The sequence below is a fragment of the Aethalodelphis obliquidens genome, unplaced genomic scaffold (genome assembly GCF_003676395.1).
Source record: "Aethalodelphis obliquidens isolate GAN/ISIS:26980383/991018 unplaced genomic scaffold, ASM367639v1 scaffold25, whole genome shotgun sequence".
NCBI lineage: Eukaryota > Metazoa > Chordata > Mammalia > Artiodactyla > Delphinidae > Aethalodelphis > Aethalodelphis obliquidens.
This window is the reverse complement of record NW_020837969.1, coordinates 30,372,525-30,387,523: the sequence shown is the minus strand read 5'-3', so window position 1 is coordinate 30,387,523 and position 14,999 is coordinate 30,372,525. Positions and strand designations below refer to the sequence as shown.

General features: G+C 35.5%; 1 protein-coding gene across 5 annotated transcripts in view; it reads right to left on the bottom strand.

Moving 5' to 3' along the window:
• The window catches only part of LOC113628890 (disintegrin and metalloproteinase domain-containing protein 5-like), a 171,080-nt gene extending 156,284 nt beyond the window's left edge, over positions 1-14,796 (bottom strand). For 3 of the 5 annotated variants that reach the window (XM_027122884.1, XM_027122888.1, XM_027122887.1), the window contains exons 1-7: positions 14,688-14,796; positions 14,111-14,190; positions 7,542-7,597; positions 5,309-5,387; positions 4,962-5,038; positions 3,971-4,145; positions 3,011-3,076 (exon numbers count right to left, since the gene is read on the bottom strand). In XM_027122884.1, coding sequence (XP_026978685.1) covers positions 3,011-3,076; positions 3,971-4,145; positions 4,962-5,038; positions 5,309-5,387; positions 7,542-7,597; positions 14,111-14,190; positions 14,688-14,742 — 588 coding nt within the window. In that variant the 5' untranslated portion in view covers positions 14,743-14,796. The remainder of the gene's footprint in view (positions 1-3,010; positions 3,077-3,970; positions 4,146-4,961; positions 5,039-5,308; positions 5,388-7,541; positions 7,598-14,110; positions 14,191-14,687) is intronic. The other 2 variants (XM_027122886.1, XM_027122885.1) reach the window with 1 other exon arrangement.
• Positions 14,797-14,999: the final 203 nt, after the last annotated feature.

Sequence of the window (14,999 nt, the reverse complement as noted above, 5' to 3'; positions counted from 1 at the left end):
TAACACACATATGTGGAATCTAAAAAAAATGGTACCAATGAACTTATTTAGAAAACAGAACCAGAATCATAGACTTAGAAAACAAACTTATGGTTACCAAAAGGGAAAGGTAGGGAGGGATAAATTAGGAGTTTGGAATTAACATACACACACTACTATATATAAAGTAGATAATCAACAAGGACCTACTGTATAGCACAGGGAGTTATATTCAGTATCTTGTAATAACCTATATATAGGAAAAGAATCTGGAAACGAACAGATATATGTATATGTATAACTGAATCACTTGGCTGTACACCTGAAACTAACACAACATTGTAAATTAACTATACTTCAGTATAAAATAAAAAAAAATTTAAACAGAAGATACAAATAACTAAAATTAGAAATGAAATGAGGACATTACAACTGATACCACAAAAATAAAAAGGATTATAAGAGACTACTATGAATAATTATATGCTAACTAATTGGATAACATAAAAAACATAAATTCCTAGAAATCTAACCTACCAAGACTGAAATATACAAAAATATTAAAGATATTACTAGATCAATAATGAGTAAGTAATGAAAATGAATCAGTAATCAAAAACCACATAATAAAGTAAAATCCTGGACCAGGTAGATTCACTAAAAAATTCTATCAAACATTTAAAAAAGAAAGATCCCAAAGAAATATTTACACATTCATGTTCCTTGCATCATTATTCACAATAGCCAAAAGGTGAAGAAACTTAAAGGTCCATTAACAGGTGACTGGATAAAGAAAATATTGTATAGGTACACAGTGGGATATTATGCAGCCTTAAAAAAGAAGGGCATGCTGTCACATGCTACAACATGGATAAAACTTTAGGACATTATGCTAAGAAAACATAATACTCTGTACTCCTTCATTAGAAAACAATTCAACAAATAGGTGATTTCACACTGGTGGGCTATTTCAAGGAAAGGCACTAGGAGAACTTCTTTTGCAAGCTCCCTACTGGGCTTCACCAAGGTCGCAGTTAATCCTCATACCTGCCACTGGTAACCACATAGCAACGTATATTTTGTTTAAACGAAGTTGTTCAGGGGCTTCCCTGGTGGCACAGTGGTTGAGAGTCGGCCTGCTGATGCAGGGGACACGGGTTCGTGCCCCGGTCTGGGAGGATCCCGCATGCCGCGGAGTGGCTGGGCCCGTGAGCCATGGCCGCTGAGCCTGTGCATCCGGAGTCTGTGCTCCGTGACAGGAGAGGCCACGGCAGTGAGAGGCCCGCGAACCGCAAAAAAAAAAAAAAAAAAAGTTGTTGAAACCTTTTAAACTGTATTTCTATGCCTTTGAAATCTTAGTAAAGAACATTTTCTGTGTGAGGAAAAACAGGTGGTTAAAAAGTAATCCTGTAAAACGGAAAAAAAAAGAGAAGAGAAAAGAAAGAAGACTACAAAGGTTTTAAGATACTGTATCAATAAAAGGCCACCAGATTAGATAAAAAGGGTCTGAGATTGATAAAAGTCCAAAAACATCTCTGGGCTACCAACCAAATAAATAAATGGTTATTGGTTTAGGCCACTAAATTTTGGAGTGGTATGCTACACAGTAAGAGATAACTTACACTTATCTTAAAGTCTACTTTGATATTAATCTAGCTAAACAGGATTTTAGAATATTTTTATGGTATATTTTTTATAATCTTTTACTTTCATGACATATTTTTGACGTCAGTTGTAAGCAGAGCGAGTATGTACGTGTGTGTGTCTTACATCACACTCTGTCTTTGCTTTTAATTAAACTTTATCTTTGGATTTTAACTGCTGTACTTAGTCCCCCTGCATCTAATATAATTACTTACATATCTGAGTTGAAATATTTTATCTTAATTAGCTTTTAATTTGTTCCACATTTATGAAACAAAAGTTTAATGTACGTTTTTCTTTCCCTTTATTGCTTTCCTTTTGTTGATTATGCTTAAAATTCTGCTTTCCTACTTCTAATTGCCTTGTAATTTTGTAAGAATGTGATTTTAGTGTATGTGTTGACTTTGTACTGGGTCAGCTTAGCCACACTAAAAAACCTATCAACTCTTTAATGAGTCATACACTTCAATTTTTGTCACCTCTGCCAAGAGTTAGCTCAGCTTCCCTGCCTCATATTCACCTCTTCAGAACCAATGACTTCCTTATGGGAAAAAATATCTTTATTTTATAACTTATATCTTAAAATTTTAATATCTCAAAATTTTTTGGGTCTAATCTATGAGTTTTTGTTTTGCTAACCCTTGTACATGGTGGCTAAGTCTCTTATGGATTTTGAGCTCATATATGGCTGATATGAATCTGCAGGAATCCTGCTTGAAGTTGCATTCCTCCAGAGAGAAATACTACTTGCTTCCATCAGCTGCCCTCAGATCTACCAACCTGGGACAAATGTAGCCTCATAGCTTAGAATCTACTAATTGCCCATGCTGTATAAATTCAAAACCCAAACCTATACAAGACCTGAAGTACAGTCATGCATCCTCAATATGAGAATTTTGTTCATTTTCTGTCATTTCATTTACCTTGAACTTAGGAGAACAAAACATAACTTGTTTCCCTAGAACTTAGCTAGAACAAAACATATAACTTGCTTTCTCCCTTTGCTTAGAAGGAGTGGCATATTTGTTTTGTAGACTACCCTTCCAATTAGGCTGAGGCAATTAGATATTATTGTATGTAGGGGCAGGGTTTGGAGGAGTTCTAATCTATGCTTCCATTGAGGATGTAGTCCTTTTGAAAACAAGAAAAATAGCTGGCAAGCTTCAGAAAATGATAGTTCACTTTACAAAAGCAGTTAGAGAGCCCAGAATACAAAATAAATGAATTAACAAAAACTTGGTGTATTCATAATTTTTAAGCATTCATTGCAAAAGCAAAATAAACTTTTATCAAAAAATGGTTTTAAAATTTTTATTATATCCTTGAAATCAGATTAAAGACGATTGTTAAATCATTTAAAAATAACAATGCAAAAAAAAGAACCTACCAGATTTTTATCCACAACAATATACATATCAAGATATTGGGGAAATAACTTGAAATAGCCAGGTGTCTGAAAAACATACAACATGAGTCTTGAGAAATTTCCAAAAATTTGCCTTCTATTGAAATTATTTTCAGAGATAAACTGAGAGACGAGTTGATACTGATTAAATATTAAGGTGATTTTCAACTACAAAATTTATGTACTATTCAGAAAATTCCAGTCCAAAGCATGCTGTGATTAATAAGAATTTTCAATGAGACTCCAAGCTATACAAGAACCCAGGTATATTTCGATTTTTGCAGTAGCTGAAATTAGAAATATTAAGTTTCCTTTCCTTAGCCTTGTGATAATTTTTCATAGTAATCTTCCATGTGCGCAGATTTTCTGCCACCAATTATTAGAAACTACTTTTGACAAACAATGTAGTTTAGAAAAATCTTACTAAAGTTTACAGTCATAGGCAGTTCACTAGAGCCAGGAAAGTTATTTATGGCAGCCTACAGGTCTCTGTGGAGGAAGAATTCATCAGTTTGCTTTACATGTACCTTATGTAAGCCACTGATATTATTCATTTCTGAATTCTCACATTAACAAAGACTCATTTAGAAATCTAGATCACATATTATTTTCACCTAAATTACCAGAATAATTGAGGAAAAGGAATAATTTACATTAATTATCCAAATGCCCACACAAGAAAATTAGTTTTTTGCTTTATTTAATCTTATATTCACATATGTTTCCAAGGTTAATTACCTAAGTTTTTGCTAAACTTTCATCTAATAACAAGCATAACAAAGAACTTAATTTCTTTCTCCATCCATTTGAAAAGTCATGTAGAGCCATCATGAAAAAGTAAAACAAATTTAAAATTTGCATATCACCAAATTTTGCTCTGAAAGTATTTTTCATTTCATAAAATTATACTGAAAACTTTAAAATTAAACAGTCCACACTTACTTCTGAACTTTTTCTGACTTGATACTGTGAGCTATCATAGATGTAAGTGTCATTTTCCCATAACAGAGGAATATTAGTTATATCATTTTTTTCTTCATGAATCATGTGCATGAATCCTGATACAGCTTCCATTGGTTCAATTCCATATGAGATGTTTTTAAACTGCAATATTCCCCTGAATGTTAAAATAATCAAAACAAATCTGATATGATTCTACTGAAACTATGAGAAATGTTGATGTTGGCCAAAAATTTTTTTACATTTAAAGTCACTTTATTTTTCTACTTATCTCTTTATGCTTTGAGGTGTTGCTCCAGAACTGGACCAGTAATAACACAGGATATGAATGGCTTTTTATTACAAATATTCTAATAAAAGTATTTTGATTATCTTAAAGAAAGAAGGTCAGTGGCACGCATCCATGTGCTAAAGGGGTTAAGACCTCTACCTAGGGTGTTGATTTTCTAAGCCAACCTTTAGGAGCCATAGACACTCTTTTCCTTGGTCTTAGGTCCCTTTCTTCTCTTTGAAATCTCTACCTCTCCTCTGACACTTCATGTCTTAAATCATTTATCTGTGTGGCTGAGTTAAAGGTGCTATGCGCCTAAGAATGACTATGAGCAGAGCCAAAGTACCTGTCAGACTCAGGCATTCCACACTGTCAACCATTCTAGGAAATTAAGACACGAGTTAAAACATAAAGAATTTGGGAAAACTAGATTAGTATGGAGAGACCCAATCAGCACCTCCCACACTCAAGATTGCTCAAAGCCTCAAGCAGCATATCCTGTTAGAATCAACAAGTAGCCTCCCATCTGGAATGGATGCTGCCAGGGTGACACACTTTATTTTATCAGTAATTCTGGTTCACGCCTTTGGGAATTGAAATAACAAAGGTGACTGTAAAACTAGAAAAGATACATAAAGGATCAACTTATAGACTAGCAAGATCTAGTACTGGCAAATGGAATGCCTTTAAACAGGCTACAACCTGAGTCCTGAACAAATGTTGAGTGATACAAGAGAATTTGGAAAACCTGCAACATATCCATGATAATTGCAATCCATCTGAAAAAAATACACAGAGAAAAACAAATGGATAAGTTCTTTTTGAAATGGACATCCCAGATATCTCACTTATACTTTTTACTTTCACTACCTTAGTACTTTAATATGAGTGGCCATTACCCAATGAAGTTGTGCCAGGTAGAAATAAGAACTAGTCCACATTATTCGATTTCAGTGAATGTGTAAAATAATATTCTAAACTTTCATAATATTTGTATTTTTAAAGAAAATCCAGAATAAGAAATCTGTAACAAAATACCTAAGTCTTACCTGAGCTAACAAAGGCTGAAAATGTTGGGTGTCATCTTTGTCATAAGAATAAACAACAGAAGCTGAAGATAAAAATGATCTAGGAAGAAATCCCCAAAACATGGTCAAATTGTGAACAGAAGACATAGAAAAATTATTCTTCATAATACAAATTTTCCTTTTGAGGGAGAAATTTAAAGTAGTGCATTATCTTGGCATATCCTATTGCCCCAATGCTTGTCATTTACAATAAATTAGGGGCAGAGGGAGGCATTTTAATTATAGTGACACATAATACTAAAATGCATGATAATGAACGGCCTAAATTGCTAGAAATATCAAATAGCGAAATAACATAGGTCTCAATTTCCAACAAAGAACTTTCAATTCTCTGTCATTATTGCTCATTAATTCCAGATTTTAAACTTGAATCTCAAAATTAAAATGTAGGGTTAGGACAGAATTTTGAAAGATTTTTTAGCATCACTACAAATTCATATTCACTAAGCTTAACTAAGTACCAATTCTTCCCAATAACCTGGGTCTGAATTTTCTTTCATTCTCCTCAGTAATTATTCAGAAACTTGACACCGCTCCTGTCAATCATCTCAATAACTTCCATGTCACCTCATCAGATCACCTGTACCCATCCTCACTCCTTATATTTATTCCCAGAGAATGACTACTTCTTTTGCTCAAAGCAAACGCTTGTGCTATGCATCCTATTCTGCACCATGTATTGAAGATACATACTTTATTGGTACTGTAATTTCAAACTCTTCCTCTCTACTGGTTTTTATCTTAACACTATTGAAAAGTTTATTGTCAAGTCATTATCATCCTAAATAACTCTCCCTTGGCCCTGTGTCCTCCTCTAGCTATTCCCTACATATTTTCAATTCTCAACAGATTTTACCAAAAGAGTGGTCTACACACAGTTTCTTTGCTTTGTCAATTCTTACTCACCCTGAACTGCTCTGGAAAAGATTCATAACCACCAGAATGTCAAATCCAAGAGACAGTTTTAAAATTATCATTGCACTGGACTTCTAGCATTATTTTGAAAACTGTGACCACTCACTCTAATCACTTAATTTACATCACACATCACTCTTCTGCTTCTCTTCCTACCTCCCTGACCCTTCTAGCTTGATCTCTTTCGGTAGAACCGTAAAGAGAAATATTGGTCTTTCCCAAGATTCCGTCTTTAGCCTCAGTATATTTGTAAGCACTCTGTAAGCTCTCATTTAAAAAAAATTACACCAAACTATTGATTACTGCTAAATCTATATCCCTATTGCCAATCTCTCCTTAGAGATTCAAATTTCTACATTCATATACCTAAGGGAAAAAAAACCCACTTGAATATCTTATAAGCAATGCAAACCAAACTCACCCCTTCCTCACATAAATATCTCCTTCATTAATATCCCTCATTTTATTACACTATAACCTACCAATTTTCTTAAGCAACAACTAAATTATCCAAGATTCCTCACTGTTTCCCAATCATTCTACCAAATCTATCCTCAAGGTTTACTGAATTTTTCTTTCCAGCGCTATGATCATTGTTCAAGCCACTATCATCACTCACCCAAACTATTATATAATCATACGATTAGACACCTTACCTCCACTTTTACCCCCTCAGAAACAGCCTATAAAGACTCAACGGACCTATATAAGTACATGCTTAAAAACATTTTGGCTTCTAATACCCTTATCATGGCATTCTAGATCTTCTACAGTCCGGCTCCTGCCTACTTTTCCAAAATGTTTTACTTCTATCCTCAATAAACATGTCCTTCAGTCATTCACACTACTTTTTGCACACCACAAAAATCCAGTCTGTCTCACACCTGCACATGATTTCCTTGAAACAGAATGTCCCCCAACACTACCTCACTTCTTCACAGAGCTAACTATCTTCGCTCAAGTCATCTCTTTCCAAAAAGCCTTCTCTGATTTCCAAAGAATACTATCTACACATTTATCTTAATAATGCATTATAGAACAGTTCTCCATTTCTCTATTGATGTGTTTGAATATATCTTTCTATATTATAAATTATTTACCTGTGCCCATGTTTTATTGCCTTTTGTACGCCTATGACTTTACCCAATAACTGATATACAATAGGTATCAAATGTACATATGTATCAAATATACATTTGAATTGAAATAATCCTATTTGTAATTATTTTTAAAAATCAAGAAACCAAAAAATTAAAATTTGAAAAGATAAAATACTTACTGCTTTTTGAGATGGATAAAATATGGTTTTCCTTCTATTGTAATGATATAAGCAACCTGTATATGAGCATCCAAAAAAATTTCAATAACACGTGTAAATAATATATGCAAAAAATGTTTTCTTCAAGTTATGCTCTTAAAACTGACAAAATTAGGAACAATATATAACTATCATATGTGCTTCCCTTCCCATGTGGATGTTGGAATCTTCAGGATTCTGAATTGAATTGCCTCCTATTCACCGTTACTCACATATCTGAGGGACAAGCTTGCTGATAATTACCTTTTGGCTTAGACACACACCACCAATTCACCATGCCCAAGGCAAATGCCAAGATGCCCACCTCACTTGAGAGAAACCTTTGCTTGCTTACTCCCAGATCTCCTGGGAAGTAAATTTTCCTGCTCATTGGAAGAGACACTCCTAAAAGATAGAACTACAAGAAACCTACTACATCTCTAGCAAGATAACACGATAAGTACCATTGCACTTTGTTTATCGAATGCAAACAATGAAATTCCTCTGGAATAGAAGGTAGGAGAGGATAGAGGAAGGGCAGAGACATGTCTAGAGAACCCTCTAGAAGATAACAGAAAATATAAGATTCATTAAATTATTTATTTGGTTGATTTAAAAAACTTATTTTAGCAAGAGAAGTAGCCATTTAAAAGTTTTCAGTTCTTTAACTTTCTATTAGAAAAGAGCAAGATTCATTGCAGCAGATAAATGTTCTGAGAAGAATCTTTTGAATGGCACTCTACAAAGTCTAAGTGGACTCTTGAGGGGACCTGAAAATTGCACCCTCTAAAAATGCCTTCTTATTAAATAAATATGATGAAAAAATAAAGGAGAATATGATAGCACCAATAAAGTTTTAAATCCACATGTCTTACAAAGCAAAACAACAACAAAACTAGGATGCAATTAACAAGAAATGTACAAAACTGACAGGAGAGAAAAACTCAAAAAAGACATCATCCAGAGCTTCTACAACTTTTCATACACAGCATCCAACTGTTTGGAATTGTGTCCCCCTCCATCCAAATTTACATGTGAATTCCTAACCTCAGTCCCTCAGAATGTGACCTTATTCAGAGACAGGGCCTTAACAGAGGTAATCAAGTTCAGGAGAGGTCATTAGTGTGGGCCCTAATCCAATGTGAGCAGTATCCTTGTAAAAAAAAGTAAATCTGGACACAGACATACACAACAGGAGAATCCCACATGAAGATTCATACGAAGACATCTATCTATAAGCTAACAATAGAGGCCTGGAGCAGAACCACCCCTCAAAGTCCCTAAAAGAACCAACCCTGCGAACACCTTGATCTTGGACTTCTAGCCTCCAAAACTATGAGACAGTAAGTTTCTGTTGTTTAAGCCACATTGTTCATGTTTCTTTGTTATGGAAGCTCTAGTAAATGAATACACCATTTTTTCCATTAAAAAATTACAACAAATGCTAAAGAACGAGATCAAATTTTTAAAAATACAAATAAAAAATAGAGAATAATAACAAAGCCACAGTAATATCTATAAAATAACCATGATTAAAATGAGAAGATGGAGAATTTCAGTAGAAGTATAGAATCTTTAATAAAGGAATTAAAATCAGAAAGACATTTCTGATTTTATAGAAGAAAAAATCAATATCTATTATTAAAAATTCAATAAAAGGGTATAAGAGAATATTAGACATAGCAGGGGATAAGATTGGTGACAGGAATATAGGTCAATAGAAAATATCCAGATTGCAACACAGAGAGAAAAATATGAAAAAGAAAACAAGAGAAATGTGACCAATGAAAAATGTCTAACACTCATGTAATTATAGTCCAAAAAAATATGATAAAGATAAGACTAGGAAAGAAATGACATTTTAAAAATTCATGGCTGATATTTTCAAAGCTTATGAAAGGTATCAACCCACAGGCTCAAAATATTCTATTATTCCAAATCAGGATGAACACAAAGAAAGTAAACCTAGGCATGTCATGCTCAAACATTTAAAACAAAAGACAAAGAGAACATACTCAAAAATCAGTAAGAGAAAAATGACCCATTACTTTCAAAATAATTCTTAATAAATTATGTGTGGATGGATCTAGAGACTGTCATATAGAGTGAAGTTAAGTCAGAAAGAGAAAAACAAATTTTGTATATTAATGCATATATGTGGAATCTAGAAAAATGGTACAGATGAACCAGTTTGCAAGGCAGAAATAGAGACAGATGTAGAGAACATACGTATGGACACCAAGGGGGGAAAGTGGCGGGGGGCGGGTGGTGGTGGGATGAACTGGGAGACTGGGATTGACATATATATACCAATATATATAAAATGGATAACTAATAAGAACCTCCTGTATAAAAAATAAATTAAATAAAATTTAAAAAATAAATAAATAATGTGTAACTCTACGACTGAAACAATGGACACCAGAAGGCAATGGAATGACACCTTTAAAGTTTTGAAAGAAAAGTAGGAGTACGTATACTAACTTATATTAAGACTTCTAATAAAGCTACGGTAATTAAGGCAGTGGAATATGGGTCAAAATAGGAAGAACAGTCCAATGGCACAGATGATAAAAGGGTCAAGCCAACAAGAAGATATAACAATTGTAAATGTATATGCACTCAGCACAGGAGCACCTAAATGCATAAAGCAAATACTAACAAACACAAAAGGAAGAATTGAGAGTAACACAATAACAGTAAGGTTTTTAACACTCCACTTACATCAGCGGACAAATAATACAGACACAAAATTAATAAGGAAACACTGGCCTTAAATGACACATTACAAAATGCACTTCAGAGATACTTACAGAACATTATATCCAAAAGCAAAAGAATACACGCTCTTTTCAAATGCACTTGAAACATTCTCCAGAATAGATCACATATTATGCTAAAAACAAGTCTCAGTGAATTTGAGAAAATTGAAATCACATCAAGCATTTCTTTTCCCAACCACAGAGGTATGAGACTAGAAATCAAAACTAGAAAAAAACTGCAAAAAACATAAACACGTAGAGTCTGAACAATATGCTACTAAACAACTGATGTGTCACTGCGGAAATCAAATAGGAAATCAAAAAATACCTGGAGACAAATGAAAATGGAAACAAAGTGATCCAAATTCTATGGAATGCAGCAAAAGCAGTTCTAAGAGGGAAGTTTCTAGTGATACAAGCCTATCTCAGGAAACAAAATCTCAAATAAGCAACCTAACCTTACACCTAAAGGAACTACAAAAAGAAGAACAAACAAAACTCAAAGTTAGTATGAGGAAAGATAATGAAAAGATCAGAGCAGAAATAGATGACATAGAGACTTTAAAAAAAAAATGAAACTAAGAGCTGGTGCTTTGAAAAGATAAATAAAATCAATAAAACTTTAGCCGCACTCATCAAGAAAAATGAGGGCCCATATAAAATCAGAAATAAAAAGGAAGTTATAACAAACACACCAGAGCTACAAAAAATCATGAGAGTACTGTGAACAATTATGCACCAATAAAATGGACAATCCAGAAGAAATGGATAAATTCTTATAAATGTACAATCTACCAAGACTAAATCAAGAAGAAATACAAAATATGAACAGAATTGTAATGAACTGAATCAGTAATTTAAATAAACTCCCAACAAACAAAAGTCCAGGACCAGATAGCTTCACAGATGAATCCTACCAAACATTAAAAGAAGAGTTAACACTTGTCCTTCTCAAACTATTCCCAAAAATTAAAGAGGAAGGAACACTCCCTAACTTATTCTATGAAGCCAACATCAGCCTGATACCAAAACCAGACAAAGACATCACACACACAAAAAAATTATAGGATAACATCACTGATGAACATAGAGGCAAAAATCCTCAATAAAATATTAGCAAACCAAATTAAACAATATATTCAAAGGACCATACACCATGATCAAATTGGATTTATGTCAAAGACACAAGGATATTTCAATATCTACAAATCAAATATTGTGATACACCACATCAACAAATTCAAGAGTAAAAATCATATGATCATCTCAATAGATGCAGAAAAAGCTTTTGACAAAACTCAACATCATTTATGATACCTCAACATAATAAAGTCCATATCAGACAAGCCCACAGCTAACATACTCAATGGTGAAAAACTGAAAGCTTTTCCTCTAAGACTAGGAAAAAAACAAGGATCCTCACTCTCATCATTTTTATTCAACATGGTACTGGAAAGCCTAGCCAGAGTAATCAGATAAAAAATAAATAAAAGAAAATCAAATTGAAATGCTAGAACTACAACAGTCACTGTTTCATACAACATGATACTATATATAGAATATCGTCAAGAGGCCACCAAAAAACTATTAGAACTAACAAATGAATTCAGTAAAGTTGCAGGATACAAAACTGATACACAGAAATCTGTTGCATTCTATACACTGACAATAAACTATCAGAAATAAAAATTAAGAAAACAATCCAATTTACAATTGCATCAAAAAGAATAAATACCTAGGAATAAATCTAACCAAGGAGGTAAAAGACCTGTACTCAGAAAACCATAAGACACTGATGAGAGAAATTGAAGATGACACAAACAGATGGAAAGATACACTGTGTTCATGGATTCCAGGAATTAATATTGTTAAAATGACCATACTACCCAAGGCAATCTACAGATTCAGTGCAATCCCTATCAAACTACCAATGGCATGTGGCTAGAAGAGCCATACTCAAATAACTAGCTTCTGCAAGTTAGCAAATCAATGACAGCCCAAAGTTTCTGAAAGTCAGCCAATCAGTGACAGCCACAGCTTCTAGATAGGAGTAAGTGCCTCTCTCCTCTGACACTGCACTGATGAGGATTCTGAAAGTGAGAAGGCCAGCAAGTACTCTTCCTGTACTAACTGCACTAACACAGCTGAAAGCCTGACAGCACCTAAACACTCTCACTTCAGAAAGCCCATGGCTCCCTGACACCAGGCTTCCCAAAACCTTACATAACATTAACTCTGGCTTTCTTCAGAAAGACTGTGTTTACAACTGGCCCTTACAGGCAAATTGGAAGTTCCCCATTTTTTAAAATAACATATCAAGTTCAGTTTATAGTTTGTTCACAGGTTCACAATCTTTTCAACAGTTCAGCTCATTTATGATTAGTTATGAGTTTGAACGTGTGAGTTTCACTGACACAGCTGCAAGATTTTCAAATTCAATATTTTCAATTCTTTTTGAAATGTTTTGGAACTACTACCTATATTTTTATATGTGTATATTTAAACCCCAAAATGTCAAAAGGCAAGTGCAAATTTTGTAATGAATTTGCTAACAGTAGAAACTCCTCAACTGAGGAAAAAGTCCTTTTGAAGCTCTTTGTGCAGTTTGCAATTGTTCACTAAACATCAAAAATGGTGGAAAGTCAAATATAAACCAGCACATACTAACAGCTAGGCAAAAAAAATAAATGGTTTCCTCCTACAGTACCAAAGAAGGTCATATAACAAATTTGGGGGATTAAGAAAAATTCAGAGGAAGAAGATGTAAGACTTGTAGCAGGCACTGTACTGGTTTTCCACTCTGTGTATCAGCAGTCCTTCTGCCCAAACGTCTAGCTGAATGCACAACTACCAGAAATACCTTTTGATTCCAAAATTGCAAGCAAATTTTCAAGTGCCAAGTTAAAATCCACTGCCACTATCAAAGAAGTAACACCAGCTGGCCCTATGTTTAACACCTGTGGACCCTCATCCCGTAAATATCTATCTAAATGGGTCCATTTTACCCAAGATGATTTAAAATTACACTGGCCAAAATGAAGAACTTTTGACATTCCCAAATTAGTTTATCTCCACATGCAATTGGGAAAAAAAAAAAAGTGTAACAACTAGGCAAAATGAGTGGGAAGCTTATTTAATTGGTATCTAGAGCCTCTAAACACAACACGGAGAAAATTGTTCCCCTCCAAGCTATGGCTGAAAAGCTGACCCAGACTGTCTCTTAACTTGAAAAATCAGCTCATCTTTCTCACTTTCACTCACTGATCACTTTCAGCTCTTCCCTGACTAACTGAAAGTTGAGGTAAGTAGCTGCGGGCAAATCCGCAGGCCTAGGACTTGGGGGGGGGCCCAGAAAACTCAGTAATCAAGGTAAGTACTATTTCAATGCAATACTTTAAACAATCAAAATTAATGCAAAACTTCCGTGATGGAAAAAAATATCAATACCTTCAAGGAAGACAGGATCTGACCTGGTCTAACCTCATTCAGCCTCATCCTAATCCCAGTTCTTTGCTACTCCCTTAAATTCTGCACCTGAGTCAAGCACTTTGCTTGCCTTTCTCTAGTGCTGGCCCCGGTGGATCCTCCTTAGAATCCTTCATCCTCAACAGAAACACACACACACAGGGTCACACACACAAATACACATCAAAATGCTCCTCCCTGTGAATCTGGCCTGAGTGGTCAGCTGTGCCTCCAAGAGCTGGAGCCCACCTTCAGCTACTAGGGTCTTGATATTAAAAGCAACTTAACACAATTTAAGAAATAAAAATATTTTTTCCCAATTACATTAGTTTCTGGATGTTCTATTGCCTCGGATGTTGAAATCTTTTCAGGAACTGTGGTCTGCAGAAAGGTTTTATGAGGATCTAAAACAAAAAATAAGCAGTTACTGTGATACTTGTAATCTTGCATTATTCATTTCTAAACCCAATTCATTTGCTTCTCTACATTACCAAGTTTTTCTTATAATCTATGCATCTACTTTTCCTTTCTGCTGTCCTTCGGTCATTCTTACCGATAAATTTCTTAAGCCTTGTCAAATCTTAACTTTTTATTCGCTACACACACACACACACACACACACACACACACATAAAGTCAGACTGCTGTAGGTAGAAAAAGGCCACACCTTTCATTTCTGTCCGTTTTACAGACAAGGAAACCACCCCACGGAAATGAAAAGATTTCCCCCGGAGTCTGCCTCTCTGCCTCCTTAGCTGCAGACCTCGAGGCCAAGGGTCGGGAGGCTGTGGGGGGTGAAGGCGAGGGGCGAGGGGAGGGAGGGAGTACTGAGCCTGGATCCTGGACCAACGAGAGCAGCCCCCCGACAGAACAAAACGAGGGGAACGGTCTCTGGACTCACTGCGGCCCCCGTGCAGCCCGCCTAGGCCAGTGAACAGGACCAGCAGGAGGAACATGGCTCCGCTGACTTGGAGCCGCCCTGGCGCAACAGCGACGTCCGTTGCGCTGAGGGCGGAGCGCGGGAGCAAGACGCGCGCCAGCAGGGGGCGCACGGGGAAAACGCCGGAAGGAAAAAGCCGGCGGAGCGCTCGGCGGCCTCGGGCCGCGGCGGGCGCGCGCGCCCAGCGTGCCGCGGATGGGCCGGTAGGGCGTGGGGGAAACTTTCGCTCCCTAGTTAAGGAAGGAAAAGCCGCGCGAGTTCCAGTTCTCAGAT